The sequence below is a fragment of the Hipposideros armiger genome, unplaced genomic scaffold (assembly GCF_001890085.2).
Source record: "Hipposideros armiger isolate ML-2016 unplaced genomic scaffold, ASM189008v1 scaffold_298, whole genome shotgun sequence".
In the NCBI taxonomy this organism is placed as follows: Eukaryota; Metazoa; Chordata; class Mammalia; order Chiroptera; family Hipposideridae; genus Hipposideros; species Hipposideros armiger.
Genome location: NW_017731648.1, coordinates 640,255 through 657,639, shown reverse-complemented (window position 1 = coordinate 657,639; position 17,385 = coordinate 640,255). Strand labels below are relative to the sequence as shown.

Here is a 17,385-nt window from a genome sequence, read left to right as displayed (position 1 = left end):
CACTGGCCCTCATATGTGGGATCCGAACCGGGGCCCTCTGGCATCCCAAGCGAGTTCTTAACCATCGCGCCACTCGGCCGGCCCCCAAGTCAGTTCTTAACCATCGCGCCACTCGGCCGGCCCTAAAAGTTTTTTTAAAATAGATTTTAAAAAATAAGGTGCAAGGCAGGTGACAGGGTACGCTTGGGAAAGCCCAGAGGAGGGATCTGGCCTAGACATGGCGTGGGCGGTCAGAGAGGGTTTCCTGAAAAAGAGACCTGAGAGCAGAGTGAGAATGAGGTAGAGAAAGCAAAAAGGGGCAGGTGTGCACTGAGTGGTCAGGTGCCAGAGGAAAGACAGAAAGGCAGAGAGGAACTGAAATTAGGGTAGTCAGTGTGTCTGGGTCAGTGGGTTCAAGTGGTGCCTCATGGGAGAGGTCATCAGGGGTCGGATTGCGCCAGGCAGGGCAGCTCTGGGCAATGCGGAGCCACAAGAGATGTGAGAGTGAGGGTGAGTGGTAAGAGCTGTGAGTTTCAGAGAGATTCCTTTAGTGATGTAGAGAAGAGATTGAATGGGGTGCCTAGAAGCAGGGACCCTGAGGGGAGGCACGTAGGAGGAACTGGGGCAAGGCCACAGGCCCTGGGGACAGAGGAAGTTGCAGCTGAGGCGGGGCAGCTGTTCACACAGAGAAGCTCTGTTCTCTGACCCCACTGAAGCTTTTGGGCTCATAAATTTTTCAGCCAAACAGGTCTTGAGTTTCAGATTCCAGGGAGCCTGGCCCCGGCTTTTGCGTCCTATTTACTGCCTGAAAACATCTCAGGGCCCCAGAAGAGCCCTTGCGAGGTTCAGTGATTCCTGGGCTGGGGCAAGGGCTGGCAACACCTGAAAACCCTGAGTCACCTTCTGAGCTTGGGCCTGGTAGGTTCATGGAGGATATCCCTCTTTTGGGCAGAGCCAGCATAAAACCTTGGGGTTTGCAGGGCTAGAATTTCAGCCCTGCCATTGCTAGCAGGTGACTTTGTACAAGTCACTCATTCTCTGAGTCTCAGTTTTTCTATCTGTCAAATAGAGGTAATAGGTTTCCTTAATTCTAGGTGTCGCTTCATGGAGGATTCCTGTATGGGAGATGATTAAGGGCAGCACCTGGGTATAGTGAGCCCCACAGAGGCATGAGCTATTGTTAGTCATAGTAATACTTGCACCCCCCAATGCAGCAGAGCAGTTGGGTGAAGGCTGGGACCCTGCTTACCAAGACTCAGATTCGAATTCTGACTCTGCCTCCAGGCTATGTGACCTTGGGCAAGTGGCTTCATTTCTCACGCCTCTGCTTTTTCCTCCAATGTGAGAAGACCAGGTCTTCTTCCCTCAGGTCCTGAATTATTAGGAAAACCATATTTGGGAAGACCAGAGTCAAAGACAGCAAAAAAAAAACCTTAAAAAAAAAAGACATGAATAAATATTAGAAGATAAGTGCCCAATGAACGCGCACTATTGTTGTGGTTCTTGTGTTATTGTCCATGTCAGATGCCAGTGGAGGGGGAGTGGGCAGTTCTGAGAGCCACAGCTCTCTCTCTTCCCTTCCTCAAGTCCCCTGCAGGGAGGCCCACTCCACCAGCAGCGGCAGCGGCTGATAAAGGTCTGGGGCTGGGTTTGGGGAAGGAGGAATGAAGCCTGGGAGAGCTGAGTGTCTCCCCTTGGAAGCCTGCAGGATGCTCTGTGGAGCAGGATTGGTCCCAGCCTGGCTGAGATTGAATTTCCCTTTTCTTCTCTCCTCTCCAAAACTTCCCTGCAGCCCAGCTCACACAGTCATGGAGTGGAACCCGGGTCCACAGTAGTTGATGTGCAGGGAGCAGAGTCACTGTACTAGGCATGAGCTATGCCCAGGAACTCAGTGAGCACAGCCTGTGGCGGCAGCACCATGGCTGCTATGCCCACTCAACAGAAGGGGAGACTGAGGCACAAGCAGTACAATCACTAACCCAATGCTCCATAGCCAATAGTGGAATCAGGATTCAAACCCAGCACCTGTGCTCTTAACTTCCATATAGTAAATAATAATAATAGCAAATAATAACATTATTGTCAGCTATATCCCAGGCACTGCTCCAAACATCATGTTGCATGTAAGAACTCATGCAATCTGCACTATATTTTAATTAGGAAAATGCAGTTAATGATTGTATTTCACAGATATGCAAACTGAGATCCAGGGAGAGGAGGTCAGGTGCCCAAGGCCACTCAACTGGTCAGTTGCAGACCCAGGACTTGAGCCCAAGCAGCTACCTCCAGAGCCCATGTGCTCAACAAGCATATATAAACAACAAAAACAATACTAGTGGGGGCAGGTCGAGTGGCGCATTGGTTAGGAACTGGCTTGGGATGCCAGAGGGCCCCGGTTCAGATCCCACATATGAGGGCCAGTGACACTGCCATTTACAGCTAAGATGCTGAACAACAGCTCGACCTGGAGCTGGGCTGCCATGGGTCGCCGGCAACGGCGTAGGCTGCAGCCTCTGCTGCAGTGGGTTGCCATAAGCTACCATGTGTAGCCGGCAGCCAGTGTGAGCGGCCAGCAGCCGCCGTGAGTGGCTGTCCGAGGCCGGCCACTGATCTGCCTCGCCCGGGAAGAGCGCAATGCAATGATGATGCCAACTTGGGCTAGTGAAGCAACATCCTCCACAACTAGACTGAAGAACAAAACAACAGCAACTTGTCTGTTCCCCTTCCCTCCGATTCCCCAGTGCTGTTCCCCTCCCCCAGTTCCCCAATAAAATCTTTAAAAAACAAAAAAACAAAACAATACTAGTGAGCCAGCCAAGTGACTCAGTTGGTTAAGAGTGTGAGCTCTGAGCAACAGGGTCGCCGTTCAATTCCCAAATGGGCCAGTGAGCTGCGTCCGAGCTGAGCTGCCGTTGAGCTGCCAACAGGTGGCAGAATGGCTCAGCTGGTGAGAGCACGTGGTTCGACTCCCACATGGGATGGTAGGCTATGACCACCTGCAGCTAAGATCAAGCACGGCACGTTGAGCTGAGTGGCTGTGAGCTGCCGATAGGTGACTGGATGGCGACTGGGCTTGGAATTGAGCTAGCTGCACCCTCCACAATTAAGTTTGAAGGACAACAACTTGGCTGTTTCCCTTCCCCAATTCCCCAACACTGTTCCCCTTCCCCAATTACCCAATTAAAAAAAATTTTTTTTAAACCCAAAAAACAAAAACAGCACTAGTACCAGCTTTGTGCCATGCTCTGCCCTGGGAATCTTTCTCTTGGGTTGTCCTGACTCATTAGGTGGTGGAGGAAATTTTTCAAATGCCAGCCCTTTCTCTGATCTCCCTGCCCACAGCCCCTCATTCATTCTCCAATGCACATTCTCAAACCCTGCTGCCAGTTCAGTGCCTCATCACTCCCATCCTCTCCAGGGATCATCTTGTTTTGGGGTTTTTATGTTGTGTCTCTCGCCCTCCCTAGAATGAGAGCAGTGGGGTGGCTTTGTCTATGTCGCCAGCCCTAGCACACAGAAGGTGCTCAATAAACACTCACTGAGTGAATCAACAGTATCATCACCATAATGAAAGCAGCTTCCATATGCCCAGTCCAGCACACAGTACGTGCTCAATAAATGTTTGTTAAATGAATATTATCATAATTATAGTCATAATAGTAACCATTTATCTCTTCAACAGTCTATCAACATCTTAATGTCACATAGTAGGAGCTTATATTTTTGGAATGAATAAAAGTAACATTAGGAATAATAATAAAAGCAGCTACATTTGTCCTATTTGGAGTGCAACCCACAGTTCCTGTCGCTGAGTGAAAGAATGTACTAGTGAGTAAATATCTGAGTGAAAGAATAATTCCTAAATATTTATAGTATGAATGAGTGAAAGAATGAATGATTTGGACAAATATTATTGAGCACCCAGTGCTGGGCACTGGGGACACAGACATGAACAGGACAAAGTGCCTGCCCAATTGGGGCTGACATGTGTGTGGGATAGACAGAGGAGGAATAAGATAAGTGGATGGATGGATGGATGGATTGGTGGGTGGGTGGATGCGTGGATGCATGGATGCATGGATGCATGGATGCATGAATGCATTGATGGTCGGTCTGGAGCCTCAGCCCATCAGCACTCCTGGGTGCGATGGAAAAGTGAGGCAGGGCAGCGGTCCCTTCCGAAGCCCTGCCCCTTCCAGACCCCGCAGTCTTCTTGTACGCCGACAGCGCCGCTCACCTGGCGGCCTCCCCTTTAAGATGGGCTCACCTGGGCGCTCACCTGTGCTCGAGCGCTTCCGCAGGAAGAAGGAAGCAGCGCCACAGTCGTCTCCTGACCTCTCTCCCCGCCTCCTAGATCTGCCGGCCGCCTCCATGTCTGCCTCGGCTGTCTTCATCCTCGACGTCAAGGGCAAGGTGAGGCTGGGAGCCGGGGTGGGGGACGGACAGGTGAGGCTGCGCTCCCCCGGACCCAGGTCGGCTCCTCCTAGCAGGTAGGAAGGCCCCAGAAAGCTCTGGGGCGTGCGAACACTCCCTCCCCCAATCCCGGGGAGTCCTGGGTCCAATCCCATCTCCACTGTTTACTAGCCGCTTACCTGGGACGAGGGGCTTCACTTCTCTAAGTCTCAATCTCCCTATCCTTGGAAATGGAAATAACAGAGGTTCCCACCCCATAACAGTTAATACAACCTGATGCGTGTAAACCACTTAGCACAGTAGTCCTGCTGCAAATATTAGGCGGTCAATTAATTGAAATTGTTATTTCTATCACCATCATCATCCACAGTATTAATATTTGGGGAAGACAACAGGGGCAAGGGGCCCATAATTCCCTTTTGGGGCTGCCTTGTCCCTTTCTGAGCACCCTCTCATTCATCTTGTCACTCAATAGCAATAATAATAGTGGTGAAAATGATATTCCTGATAATAATAATAGTAAGAGCTAAGGTATTTGAGGACCTGCTGTGTGCTCTCCGGGTTCTCAACACCAGACTAAACAACCTTACCAAGTAGATACTATTATTACTGACTCCTTATTGCCTTCCAGGCAGATCTATATATGAGCTGAAAGAGATAATATGGGCGTATCTTTTTTCTTTTCTTCCTTTTTGGCATGTTTCTGTTTCTTTTCCTTTCTTTCTATAGTCTTTCTTTTTCTTTCTATACTCTCTCCTTCCTTCCGTCCTTCCTTTCCTCCTGTCTTTCTTTTTTTTATCCCAACCTCACCAGTTTGGTGCATATGAAGTCCTAGGCAAGAGCAGGAATTCCGGAGCCAGGGCACCTTGGTCCAATTCCCGGTTTCTCAGTTACTATGGACATGGTTCCTACCTCAGTTTCCCCATGTTTACAATGGAGATGATGATGACATCTACCTCACAGGGTTGTGGTGAGAGCTTAAACAGCAAGCAAACATCCAGTCTTTAGTAGAATAGGACCTGGACCTCAGTGAGGGCTCTAGACTCATTAGCTGTTGTTATCATGTGCCCATTTCACAGCGAAGGAAACTGAGGTGTAGAGAGGCAGAGCCTTGCTCAGGCCCCTCGGCCAGGAAGTAAGGTCAGAACCAGGCACTCTGATGCCTCTGGGTGGAGGGTCTCAGGATCCCAGTGGTGACTGGATCTTCTTTGCCCACCCTTAGCCCCTGATCAGCCGCAACTACAAGGGCGATGTGGCTATGAGTGAGATAGAGCACTTCATGCCTCTGCTCATGCAGCGGGAGGAAGAGGGCGCCCTGGCGCCGCTGCTGAGCCACGGTCGGGTCCACTTCCTGTGGATCAAACACAGCAATCTCTACTGTATCCAGCTACAGGTGGGGGCCTGTATCCATGGGGGTCTGGAGTGGTGGCAGCTTAGGCCCAGAGGGTAGGCTGAGGACAGCAGTTGCATTGCACATCGGTGGGGGCTCAGGCTGGGGTGGGGTAGAGGTGGGCAAGATGGGGGAGGTGGCGGGGGATAGGGTATGGGGCTTCAGGGTCTGTGCTCCATTTGATCCCTTCCGAAATGGCACCTTTTCCTTAACCTCGCTGCCCACAGTGGTGGCCACCACGTTGAAGAATGCCAATGCCTCACTCGTGTACTCCTTCCTCTACAAGACAGTGGAGGTAGGTCCTGGCCTCCCATTGGCCTGCTGGTCTGTCTGTTCACCTGTTTTGCCTGCCTCTTTCAGGATCCATCTCTCCTAGGAAGCTTTGCCTGACCTCCTTGGGGGTGCCGGAATCAAAGCCCCATCACTCTGTGTTCTCACTGGCTGCTATGGGATCATCTCCCTCTATCGGGCAGGGATCAAGGGGGTCTCTGAGAGGGTGTCAGTGCTCAAATCTGAGCCAGAGGGAACTGAGTTCCAATCCCAGCTCCCTCCACTTCCTGGCAGTGTGACCTTGAGCAAGTCACTTCTCTCTATGCCTCTACACTGGGAGTTACAACAAATCCTGCCTCAGGGTTGTACAAGTTAATCAAATTCATACCTCTAAAGTGCCTAAAACAGTGCTCAGTATACAGTAAGTGTTCAATAAAGGTTTGGTATTGTTAGCTTTATCACTGTTATAAAATCACATAATGATTTATTGAGCGCTTATTATATGCCATTCTCAATGACTGAGAAAGTGCTTAGTCAATACTTTTCAACAAACAAGAAATATTTATTGGTTTGTCTTTTCTCTGTCAGACAAAGAGAAGACAAAGCTATGCATTAGACATTTCTCTGTCTGTCCTGAGGAGACATGAAGGAGATTAAACAGGAGAATATTAAATCAGTAACTGGAATGTTAGTCTCACCATAGCCTGATAGTCATGGGAGGGGGCCTCATTGAGAAGGTGACATTTGAGCTGAGTCCTGGATGACAAGCAGCCCTCTGGATGACAAGCTGGGGGAAGAGTGTCCCAGGCAGAGGGGATGACTTATGCAAAGGCCCTGGGGTAGAAATAGAAAGGTCAGTGAGATTGGAGCAGAATGAGGGATGAGGGTGGTTCAAATGTTGATGACTGACAGGTTTGTGCTGTGGTTATGCCTACTAATTCCTAGGGGTGCTTATCTTGGGGTCCTCAAACCTCACAGGGCCTGTAGTTCATGAACTTTGTCATATTTCTGTATAACAGGTTTCCTTTGCTATTCTATTTTGTTTTACGCATTTACAAACTTTATTCTCATGTGGGTCCGTGAACATCACCAGATATCAGATATGCAGGGATCTATGGCCCACAAGAACAACAACAACAGTTCTGAGCCCTTCCAATTCCTTCTCCAGGAAGTTTTCCTGGACCTCCCCACCTCTGGGCTCCTACTTTCCTTGTGTTTTCCTCATTACTGTACCCAACATGTTAGATTATATTGGTCCTGTTACCAGTCCATTTCTCCCACTAGACTTTAGCATGAGGGCAGGGATGCTGTGGGCTTTCTTCACCATTAATATCCGGCATTGGTATACAGTAGGCACTCAATAATTGCTTGTTGGATGGATGGCTGGATTTATGGGACCCAGCTCATGGCTACATCAGCTACACCTCTGTGGGTGTCTGCTCCCCGCATCCCCAGGTATTCTCCGAATACTTCAAGGAGCTGGAGGAGGAGAGCATCCGGGACAACTTTGTCATTGTCTATGAGCTGCTAGACGAGCTCATGGACTTCGGCTTCCCCCAGACCACCGACAGCAAGATTCTGCAGGAGTGAGTAGGCCATAGAGGCAGCCACAAGGTGGGCCACTGTTGGAGGTGTCCCTGGGTCCACCTGTTCATGCCCCCTGCCGTCCTGCTAGGTACATCACGCAGCAGGGCAACAAGCTGGAGACAGGTAAGTCGCGGGTGCCGCCCACTGTCACCAATGCTGTGTCCTGGCGCTCTGAGGGCATCAAGTATAAGAAGAATGAGGTCTTCATTGATGTCATAGAGTCTGTCAACCTACTGGTGAGCCCCAAAATTTCCACCCCACCCCTACCACGGCCTAGGGGCAGGATAGGGGATCCTCTGCCAGTTGACCCCCCATGTTTGCATCCTCAGGTCAATGCCAATGGCAGCGTCCTGCTGAGCGAGATTGTGGGCACCATCAAGCTCAAGGTGTTTCTGTCCGGAATGCCGGAGCTGCGGCTTGGCCTCAATGACCGTGTGCTCTTCGAGCTCACTGGCCGTAAGTGTCTGGAGAGGGGCTCATGGAGGAGCCACAGACCCCTCTGCATCTGGGGACGCAGAGAATTGCAGCCCGCTCTGAAATAAGCTTTCATGTGCCCTCTGCTGCTCATGGCCAGCAGTGCAGCTGCTGGTTCATTGAGCAAATGCTGCTTCATTATTGAGCGCCAGGCGCAAGAACAGAGGGCAGTGAAGAAAAAGACAAATCCTGGCCCTCTTGGAGCTGACATTGTAGATTATCCTAGGAGACAGAATAGCACCGTATTTAAAATATTCCCTGGGTTCAGATCCTAGCTCTGCCCCTGGCCAGCTGGGTGACTGGGCAAGTTACTCATCTACTCTGGGCCTCAGTTTCCTCATCTGTAAAATGGGGGTGATTGTAGCAGTGCACGATGAAGGTAGGGGTAGGGACCCTTCCCTGGCCCCCAGGGTCACCCTGCATGCTTGTCTCTGAGTTTCAGGGAGCAAGAACAAGTCTGTGGAACTGGAGGATGTGAAATTTCACCAGTGTGTGCGGCTCTCTCGTTTCGACAATGATCGCACCATTTCCTTCATCCCACCTGATGGCGACTTTGAGCTTATGTCCTACCGCCTCAGCACCCAGGTGAGGCAGGGTCAAGTCCCAGGGCAGGGAGGGAGAGTTTACCCCAGAGCCTCCCAGAATCCCCGCTTCCTCTGTCTGCAGGTCAAGCCGCTGATCTGGATTGAGTCTGTCATTGAGAAGTTCTCCCACAGCCGTGTGGAGATCATGGTCAAGGTGGGCTGGGGGAACAGTTACTCACAGTGCTTTACCTGCCCCTCCCACCCCCTCACTGATCTAACTTCATCTCCCACTTCCTTCCTGGCTCATTTCTCTCCAGCCACACTGGTCTCCTGGCTGGTTCTCAAACATGCCAGGCACCATTCCTCCTATCCCACCCCAGGGCCTTTGCACTGGCTATTCCCTATCCCTGGATCACTTCGTCCCCTACCCACTCAAGTATCCACATGACTCCTTTTCTCAGAGGCTTTCCCTGATTTCCCTGTTTAGAATTGTATCCCCCTTGCATGTCCATCTCCCTTCTTTGCTTTTTTATTTCTTCTATTACTTATCACTGTCTGATATGTTTTACTTACATATTTTTTCTTAAAAACATAGTGTATTTATATGATTTAAAAATAACAATGAACCACCCAGCTTATTCGAATGTACTTGACCAAAGCCTCTGAACCCCATGTCCCTTTCCCAATCCCTTCTCCCCTCTTGCCCAGAGGTAGTGACGATCTTGAATTTTATGTAAGTTATTTGCTTTTCTTTATAATTTTGCCACCCACATGTGTAACCACAAATATTTTGTTTTGCCGGTTTCTGATCCTCATATCTGGGGATTCAGGCTGTATGTTTTATATATAACTTGCTTTGTTCATGTAACGTTGATTTTAAGATGAATTCCGGGAGCCATAGCTTAGTGCATCCACTTCTATAGCTGTAGAATATTCTACTACAGGACTTTTCTATCTCCATTCTCTTGCATTGGTTGTTTTTAGCTCTTGGCTATTCCAGTCTGCATTGCCGTCAACAGCTCTGTGCATGTCTCCTGGTGCCCCAAGCAAGGGCTCCTCCAGAGCTTATAGTTTAGCCCTCTTTTACCAATGTGGAAACTGAGGTCCAGGGCATTAAGCTGCACTCATCTAAGAACTTGGGTCTGCCTGGCTCAAGAGTCTGTGTTGTTAGATTTGACTTTATTCCCTGATCTTGCGGTCTTGGGGGAGCTGGGTTGCAGAGCGGATGGTCACCAGGGAGGGTCTTAATGCTTTCCATCTCTACATGCAGGAAAGAGGAAGGGGCTATTAAAGCTAGTGCCTTCCAGGAAGGATTCCCCCCTATTTATTTCCATGTCCTCTGCCCCTGATCCCACTTCTCAAATATCCCTCCTCAAATGAATAAATAATAATAGTAATAATAATCCCAGCTACCACCCATGGAACACTTAGAATTCTTGTATTAAAAGCTTGTCCTGTGTCACACAGCTCTAAATATACAGAGGGTGCCAAAACATGTATATGCATTTTAAGGAAAAAACTATTAAAATTGTAATACTCAATATATACCGATAACAAAAGATGAATACAAGTCACATTTGACTTCTGCAATTACAAGAGGTGCTCACAGTGGTTACCATCAGCATCCAGATACTTCTGATTATGGTGAACTACTGCTTGAGCCACGTTGACCAAAGTGTCCACCTGTATACATATTTTTGGCACCCCCAGTATATGTACTATGTCACACAGCCCTAGATATATAGTGCAACTTCATTTTTTTGTAAGGAGGGCATGTGATGGCTGAGGATGAAGGCAGGCTTAATTTGAATCCCTACTGTACTAGTTACTAGCTATGTGATTTGGGTAAATTGCTCTTTCTCTCTGTGCCTCAGTCTCCTCATCTTGAAAATGGACCTTAGGAATGGATCCTACTTTAAAGAATCAATGAGAGGGCTAAGTGGTTGGCACATGGCAGGGGCTCTGTAAATGCCAGCTCTTAAATGAAAACTCTTCTGTGTTGGGCTGAGAGGTATCATTTTGAACCAGGCAAAGGTATATACACTTTTGTGAAATGGAAGGCACCAAGGGCAGCGTCTCTGGAGTCTTTTGTGGGTGTGGCCCCTGGCTTTGCCACTTGTTGGCTGTGTGTCTCCAGGCAACTGCCTTAACTTCTCTGTGCCTCTGTTTTCCTCATCTATAAAGTGGGCAGGACAGTGGTCCCCACTTCAGTATTGTAGAGGCTCTTGTTAAGACCATGCATGGAAAGGGCTTGGTGAATAGTTGAGGAATTCATGAGCATTCTTCTTGCCGCCTGATCTCTCTGCCACAACAGGCCAAGGGGCAGTTTAAGAAGCAGTCGGTGGCCAACGGCGTGGAGATATCTGTGCCGGTACCCAGTGATGCTGACTCCCCACGCTTCAAGACCAGTGTGGGCAGTGCCAAGTATGTGCCTGAGAAGAACATTGTGATTTGGAGTATAAAGTCTTTCCCGGTGAGCACTGGGGAAGGGCGGGGATCTGGGGGTACCCACTCCAACTTGAGGGCCAGGTAGAGAACCAGTCGGAAAGCCACGTCTGCATGCACATAGTTGTCCTTGGGGGGTATTAAAGCTGGACACCAGGCCAGTATGGTGGTGCAGCTCCCTCTCTTGAGCTCTGGAGGAAACCAGCCCTGGGTTCAGACTCCTACTCTTGCCTCTCTGAGCTCGATGGCCTTGGAAATCACTCTTTCCCTCATAGAGCCTCAGTTTGCCCCTCTGTGAAATAGGCACTATCATGTTACCCATGTCCTTGGGTACCTGGAGTATTTGGCCTTCCCTCCAGGGTTCATCAGGGCCTGAAAAATGGGAGATGGTCCTTAGAAGCTTCCCACCAATCCCCCCCAGCCAGGCTTTATAGTCACAAGCTTTGACTGTGAGTCTTTATTTTCTTGTCTGTTAAATGGGTTGAGACTGAGTGTGCTCCAGGGGCTGCTGTGAGGATGGTCTGGGGTGTATAGGGGCCCCTCAGTGTGTTTGATGCCCCCATGTGCCTTCAGGGGGGCAAGGAGTACCTGATGCGCGCCCACTTTGGCCTCCCCAGCGTGGAGAAGGAGGAGGAGGAAGGCCGGCCACCCATTGGGGTCAAGTTTGAGATCCCCTATTTCACCGTCTCTGGGATTCAGGTGAGGGAAGCAGGCAGGCCCGCTCTTCTTGACCTCTGTGTGTTCCCCTCTCTCTGTCTCTTGTTTCTCAGGTCTCCACTGTTTCCTGGCCTGGGTATCCTCTTTTTCCACTTATCACTGTGTGCCACTTGTTCCCCACTAGCTCGTTCACTTCAGTCCCTCTCCCACCCTCAAGCTGTTTACCATTCCCTTGGCCTGTGCCACCTTGTCCCCCCAAAACTGTGCTGTGTCTATTTCCTTACACTATGCCATCTCTTTCCCACTGTCCTGGACCACTTTCCTTGCCCCCACTCCCACTGCCCATGCCACATCTTTGCCCCAAGCCATGTCACATCATTACTCCCAGCCTGTGCCATCTTATTCTCCCAAGTTGTGTCACATATATTCTGCTGGCCCCAGCCAGCCGTTTCCCCCAAGCCTTGGACACCTTTCCTTCCCTTCCAGGTCCGATATATGAAAATCATCGAGAAAAGTGGTTACCAGGCCCTGCCCTGGGTCCGCTACATCACCCAGAGTGGTGGTAAGACAGCCCAGCTCCCTGGGACGATAGGGGCAAGAAGAAGAAGGGGATGGCCTTGGGGCTTTCATATATTGTCACTCAGAGGGCTCCAAAACTCTATAGGCCTGGCCGCAGGCCTACCCCATCTTTGTCACTATACCACCCCGGGCCTCAGTTTGCCTATTTTCAAAACGGGGACAGTTGCCAGTTCCCGGTTTTGGATAAGGGACTGAACACATACCCCCATTTGCTGCCTAGAAATAAGCTTGTTGCTATGGTTACAGTCCTTATATTTGATCCCATCCTTAACTTTGTTACATGCTCACAAGGTTGGTTGATCATGGGCACTGGGACTGGGGATGGGGGGTACTGTCCCTCTGTTCCCTTTCTCCGGTTCTGAATCAGTCCCTTCCCATTGTTTCCTTGCAGATTATCAACTTCGTACCAGCTAGAAGGGAGAAGAGGTGGGGGTTTGAACATGGGCCTCCCTCCCTTAGGTCCTTGGCTGCAGACTTTAGAGAGAGGGAGGGAATGTGGGGAGTGTGTTGTGTGAGCAGGCCCTGTTGGCTTAGCAGTTTTTTACTTGTGGCTCCCAGCACCTGGCCCCCTCCCTGCCTTGTCCTCTACCCATAGGCTGGGAGGGATGGTCTCCCTGCTTCCCTCTGCCTCCTGACTCCCCACTTCCACTTTTATATGAAGAAAGAGAGGAGGGACTTGAAAGCCCCCTCATGAGTGCCTTCTTGCAGTGACTTGCCTTAGCGGGTATCAGAGCCCCTTTTCCTTCACAGCTGCTGAGCCCAGAGGCCCCCCTGGCCTAATCCTCTATGTTTTAGGATGGCATTAAAAAGATGAATTTAGCAGCTGTGTATATGCTTTTTGGCTGGGGACTGGGGATGCTAGGGACGTCCCTGAATTGCTGGGATGGGAGTGGGCAACAAATCCATTCCTCAGCCCTGGTCATAGCTCATCTGGGCTAACCCAGCTGCCTTCACCTACGTCCCCTGGCTGCGGACTTCCCTCCCCCACAACAGTCAGTTCCCCTCATAGCCGCCAGAGGGCACCGGTTAACTTCTAACTCAGATCCTGGCTCCTCTGCTCACAATCCTTCCACAGTTCCCATCTTGTTAAAAGAAGTCCTTACTGCAGCCCACAAGCCTGATCTGCAGTACCCCTCCCGCCACCTACCTGCCCTCACCGCCTCCTCCTCTACACCTCGCTCTTCCGGGACACACCAGGCACGCTGTCACCTCAGGGCCTTTGCATCTGTAGTGCCCTCCACCTGACATGCTTTTCCTTAGATAGCCACATGGCTCCTTTCCATAACTTCAGGTCTCAAATCAATGTCACCAACTCAAGGTGGCCCTCCCTAACCTCTCTACATCAATGGCTTTCCTTTCCCAAGAGACTGTCACTTACCCCGTTTTATCAGTTCCTTAGTGTTTACCACTCTGAAAAGATTTAATTATTGTCTTCTCCCGCCCTAAACGGTAGACGCCCAGCAGCACGTGCCGCCCAGCTCGCTTTCCAGTTGGGCTCCTAGTACACAGTAGGTGCTCAGTAAATGTTTGAATGAAGACCTCTGTAAGAGCCACCTCCCAGGCTCAGCCACGTGGCAGCTGCAGCATGAACCTTGCTCCTCGCCCTTACACTTGCTGTGCCAGGGCTGGCTTAGTCTGAGCCAGAACATGACTCCTTCCTTCACTCACCCTCATTTCCCCGTTTTATTTTCTTTACGGTGTTTAACGGTATCTTAAATTATTTAGGTGCTTGAATGTGCGCTCCCAGGGCCGGGAACGGTTCCTGCACACGGTGGGTGAATGAATGAAAAAACGTTCCGCGCCTCATACGGGTGAATAAATGTTAATCGCCGAGTGAATGGTGGAACCTTGTACTGGGCGGTCCCAGCCCTGCCTACCTTTCCCTCGGAGGTGCCGAGGCCCTGGAGCATCCTGCGCTACCATACCCCTGACCTTTTTTCCCATGGGTCAGTTAAACCGGTGCTCTTTCCCGCCCGCCAGGCGCGTTTGAAAAACTGAAAACCCCGCCGTTGCCGGCGGGCCACCGCTCGTCGGGGCTCGGCCAATCAGGAGCGGCACCGCCTACGCCGGAGCGCAAAACTTGCTCAGCGACGTGTAGCCATTGGCTACACTGGATGTGTGGGCGGGAGGCGCAAGGTCGCGCGCCGGGCAACGCGACTGGGCTACAACGTAGCGAGTTCATAAGAAAACAAATCTTTGGCGTTAGGGGGTGGGGCCTCGAGTGCGCTGGCTCCGCCCCCTGGCGGTCGGCTAGGCGGCTGCATTCGACGCACTGGCTCAGAAGAGACCCCGCCCGTCGAGGAGGAGGGAGGGTGAGTTGGGGGGAGACCCAGCCCCCAAGGGGCGGGCGCCGGGTTGGGCACTGCGAGCCGTGGAGGGTTGGGCCCGGCTCCCAGCCGCTCACGACCCGCCGGCTGACAGAGGGGAGGAACCCGCCGGGAGGGCAGGGGTCGCACCGGTGCTTCGGACTGGCAAGCCAGGCCGGGAGCCTGGCTCAGGCCGGGCACGCCTCGGGAGGGTTGTTCTGGCCAGCATTCGTGGTCTCCCCGGTACTGACCGCGTCGGGGTGGGGTGGGGGGCTTCGCAGGCCGCCAGTGTCGACATGCTGCTGGAGGAGGTCCGCGCCGGCGACCTGCTGAGCGGGGCCGCGGCCCGGGGCGACGTGCAGGAGGTGCGCCGCCTTCTGCACCGCGAGCTGGTGCACCCCGACGTCCTGAACCGCTTCGGCAAGACTGCACTACAGGTGAGGCCGGACCGGCCGGCAGCGAGGACTGGAATCCCAGACTCTTTCCCCCTCATCTCCTGGCCCCAGTGGTGGCCAACTGGGATCCGGTCTTCCATCTCTGGGTTGACGTTGCTCCCTGATGTCCCCTTTCGTAGGTGGGTGGTGGATGGTGTTACAATGGGGGAGGGGAAGTCTTTCCATCTCTGGAGTATTCCTTGTTCTCTGGGCGCGGGGGATTCAGTTTCCCTGGGGAGGTTCTTATTCCTTGAGTGAGGGTTCAGCTTCTTTGGATCCCGGTTTCATGGGACAGCTCTGGTTTCTTTGGGCTTCTATGGGGGGAATCCCATCGATGGAAGAAGGGATTCTCTGAGAGTTACCCAGTTTCTTTGTGTGTGTGTCTGTGTGTGTGTGTGTGTGTGTGTGTGTGTGTGTGTGTGTGTGTGTAAATCTCCATTCCTGTTTTTTTTAAGATTTCTGGTATATTATGTGAGGTTCCAGTGAAGGGACAGTTACAGATTGCATGGTAGTCCCTATTCCCTGGGAGTGACTTTACAGGGGAACCCCATTTCTTGCGGGGTCAGGTGCTCTGGGGTGCATTCTGATTATATGTGAGGGACTATTCCTTTGAGAAGGGGCCTCAGATTCCCTGGGCATCTTCTTTCCCTTGATGGGGCTGTCAAATTCTTTGGGGAAACAGTTCTCATTCTATGAAGCCAATTTCCTGGAGGGGTGTTTATATTTCCTGGTAATTTCCCTTATCTGGTTCCTTGGGGGAGGGTCTAAGATTCCTTGAAAGTTCCCATAGGGGCTATTCCCTAGGGGGTGTCTTATCTTTAGGGGAGTGACCAGTTTCTTGGGGGTCCCTATTTCTGGGGTCTCAAACAGGTGTCCTGAAGGGCTTGTGTTTCCTGGGCTTTCCTCACTCTTCAGAGGACCTCTTTTCTGCTGGTCCCTATTTCTGAATGACCCCTCTCTCCAGTGGCCCCTTCTCCTGGAACCCTCCCTTGAGGACCCCCTACATCCTGCCCTTGCACAGGTCATGATGTTTGGTAGCCCCACCATTGCCCTGGAGCTCCTGAAGCAAGGTGCCAGCCCGAATGTCCAGGACGCCTCCGGTACCACTCCAGCCCATGATGCAGCCCGCACTGGATTCCTAGACACCCTGAAGGTTTTGGTAGAGCATGGCGCTGATATCAACGCACCTGATGACACTGGGGCACTCCCCATCCATCTGGCGGTGCTAGAGGGCCACAGAGCTGTGGTCAGTTTCCTAGCTGCTGAGTCTGATCTCCATCATAGGGATGCAAGAGGGCTCACACCCCTTGAGCTGGCACGGAGAAGAGGGGCTCAGGATCTCATGGGCATACTGCAGGGACACACGGTGGCACCGCTGTGACCTGGGGCCACCCACTCCAGCAACAGGACCCAGCTGGGTTCTATGTCAGAAAAGGAGGAAAGAAACACTTTCTCTTCTCACTCCTCCTGCCCACTGCCAAAGGTGGAGGGGCACCAGTTTGTGGCTTGTTGGTGTTGATTTGGGGGGAGGGTGTCTATGGGGGGCATTTCTCATTTGTTTTTGTCACCCCTTTTGGTGTGTTGGGCAAAGAAGGGCTCCTGCAGGCAACAGCCACCTAAACGGTTCAGTTTCCTTCAAGTCCCATACTGCTGGGGCTGCAGATGAGTCCCAAGGGCAGAACATTTAAAGCTTCAGCCCCGGAGTGAGGTCATCGCTTCCAGGGCTCCTGGAACCTGGTGACTTTGGCTGTGTACCCAGAGAGAGACCTCAAGTGTACACACTGCTTTCAAGCATGGGGGGAGGGGGGGAGTTCCAAATGAATAAAAGGGTAGTATGAGTTCATATTTTGTTGGAAACTTGTTTTCCAGTCTCTTGTACAATGTTAAGAAAAGATTCTATTTATTAAGCTTTATGGAAAAAAGTTGTGTGTGATAATTTAATGCTTTTACCCATTAAATTAAGACTTGTGCATGATCACAGCGCTTGGGCCTTCTGATTTTTTTGAATCTGCGATGGAGAGTCGCACGTCCAGGATGTTCGTGGGGGGATGGGGGGGTGGGCACTGGGGTCGCGGATCGTGGATGCTTCGGGAAAGGGGAGAGAGTGGTAATTCTCAGGGCGCCACGGGGGAGTGAGCTAGGTGGGGCAGCGGTTTGCGCTGTCGGAACGGAAGGGAGGCAGGAAACCGCGAGTGGAGAAAGGGCCCCCAGATGTCAGCTGGGTGCCGGAGCCCCGGGGGTTGGGTGGGGTGGGCGGTGGCAGCAACCTTCCCCGCAGAGGCGTAATCCATGGGCGGGGACTGCGGCCAAGGGGCGTAAGGGATCCC

The 17,385-nt window shown here is 51.6% G+C and overlaps 2 protein-coding genes across 5 annotated transcripts; both read left to right on the top strand.

Annotated features, from left to right (window-relative positions):
• The first annotated feature begins 4,274 nt into the window (after positions 1–4,274).
• Positions 4,275–13,137, top strand: AP1M2 (adaptor related protein complex 1 subunit mu 2). 4 transcript variants are annotated; one of them, XM_019659219.1, is made up of 12 exons: positions 4,275–4,392; positions 5,615–5,771; positions 6,010–6,077; positions 7,508–7,638; positions 7,728–7,875; positions 7,969–8,095; positions 8,556–8,698; positions 8,780–8,851; positions 10,952–11,110; positions 11,656–11,781; positions 12,226–12,301; positions 12,710–13,137. In XM_019659219.1, exons 1-12 carry the CDS (start codon positions 4,351–4,353, stop codon positions 12,730–12,732), a joined length of 1,272 nt encoding a protein of 423 aa, XP_019514764.1. In that variant the 5' UTR covers positions 4,275–4,350; the 3' UTR covers positions 12,733–13,137. The 4 variants fall into 4 exon arrangements, with proteins under 4 accessions (XP_019514764.1, XP_019514763.1, XP_019514762.1 ...); XM_019659218.1 differs by having other exon boundaries at positions 8,550–8,698; XM_019659220.1 differs by having other exon boundaries at positions 4,380–4,469; positions 8,550–8,698.
• A 1,348-nt stretch (positions 13,138–14,485) lies between these two features.
• On the top strand, positions 14,486–17,038 carry CDKN2D (cyclin dependent kinase inhibitor 2D). Its single transcript, XM_019659239.1, has 3 exons — positions 14,486–14,630; positions 14,906–15,061; positions 16,080–17,038. Exons 2-3 carry the CDS (start codon positions 14,921–14,923, stop codon positions 16,437–16,439), a joined length of 501 nt encoding a protein of 166 aa, XP_019514784.1. The 5' UTR covers positions 14,486–14,630; positions 14,906–14,920; the 3' UTR covers positions 16,440–17,038.
• Positions 17,039–17,385: the final 347 nt, after the last annotated feature.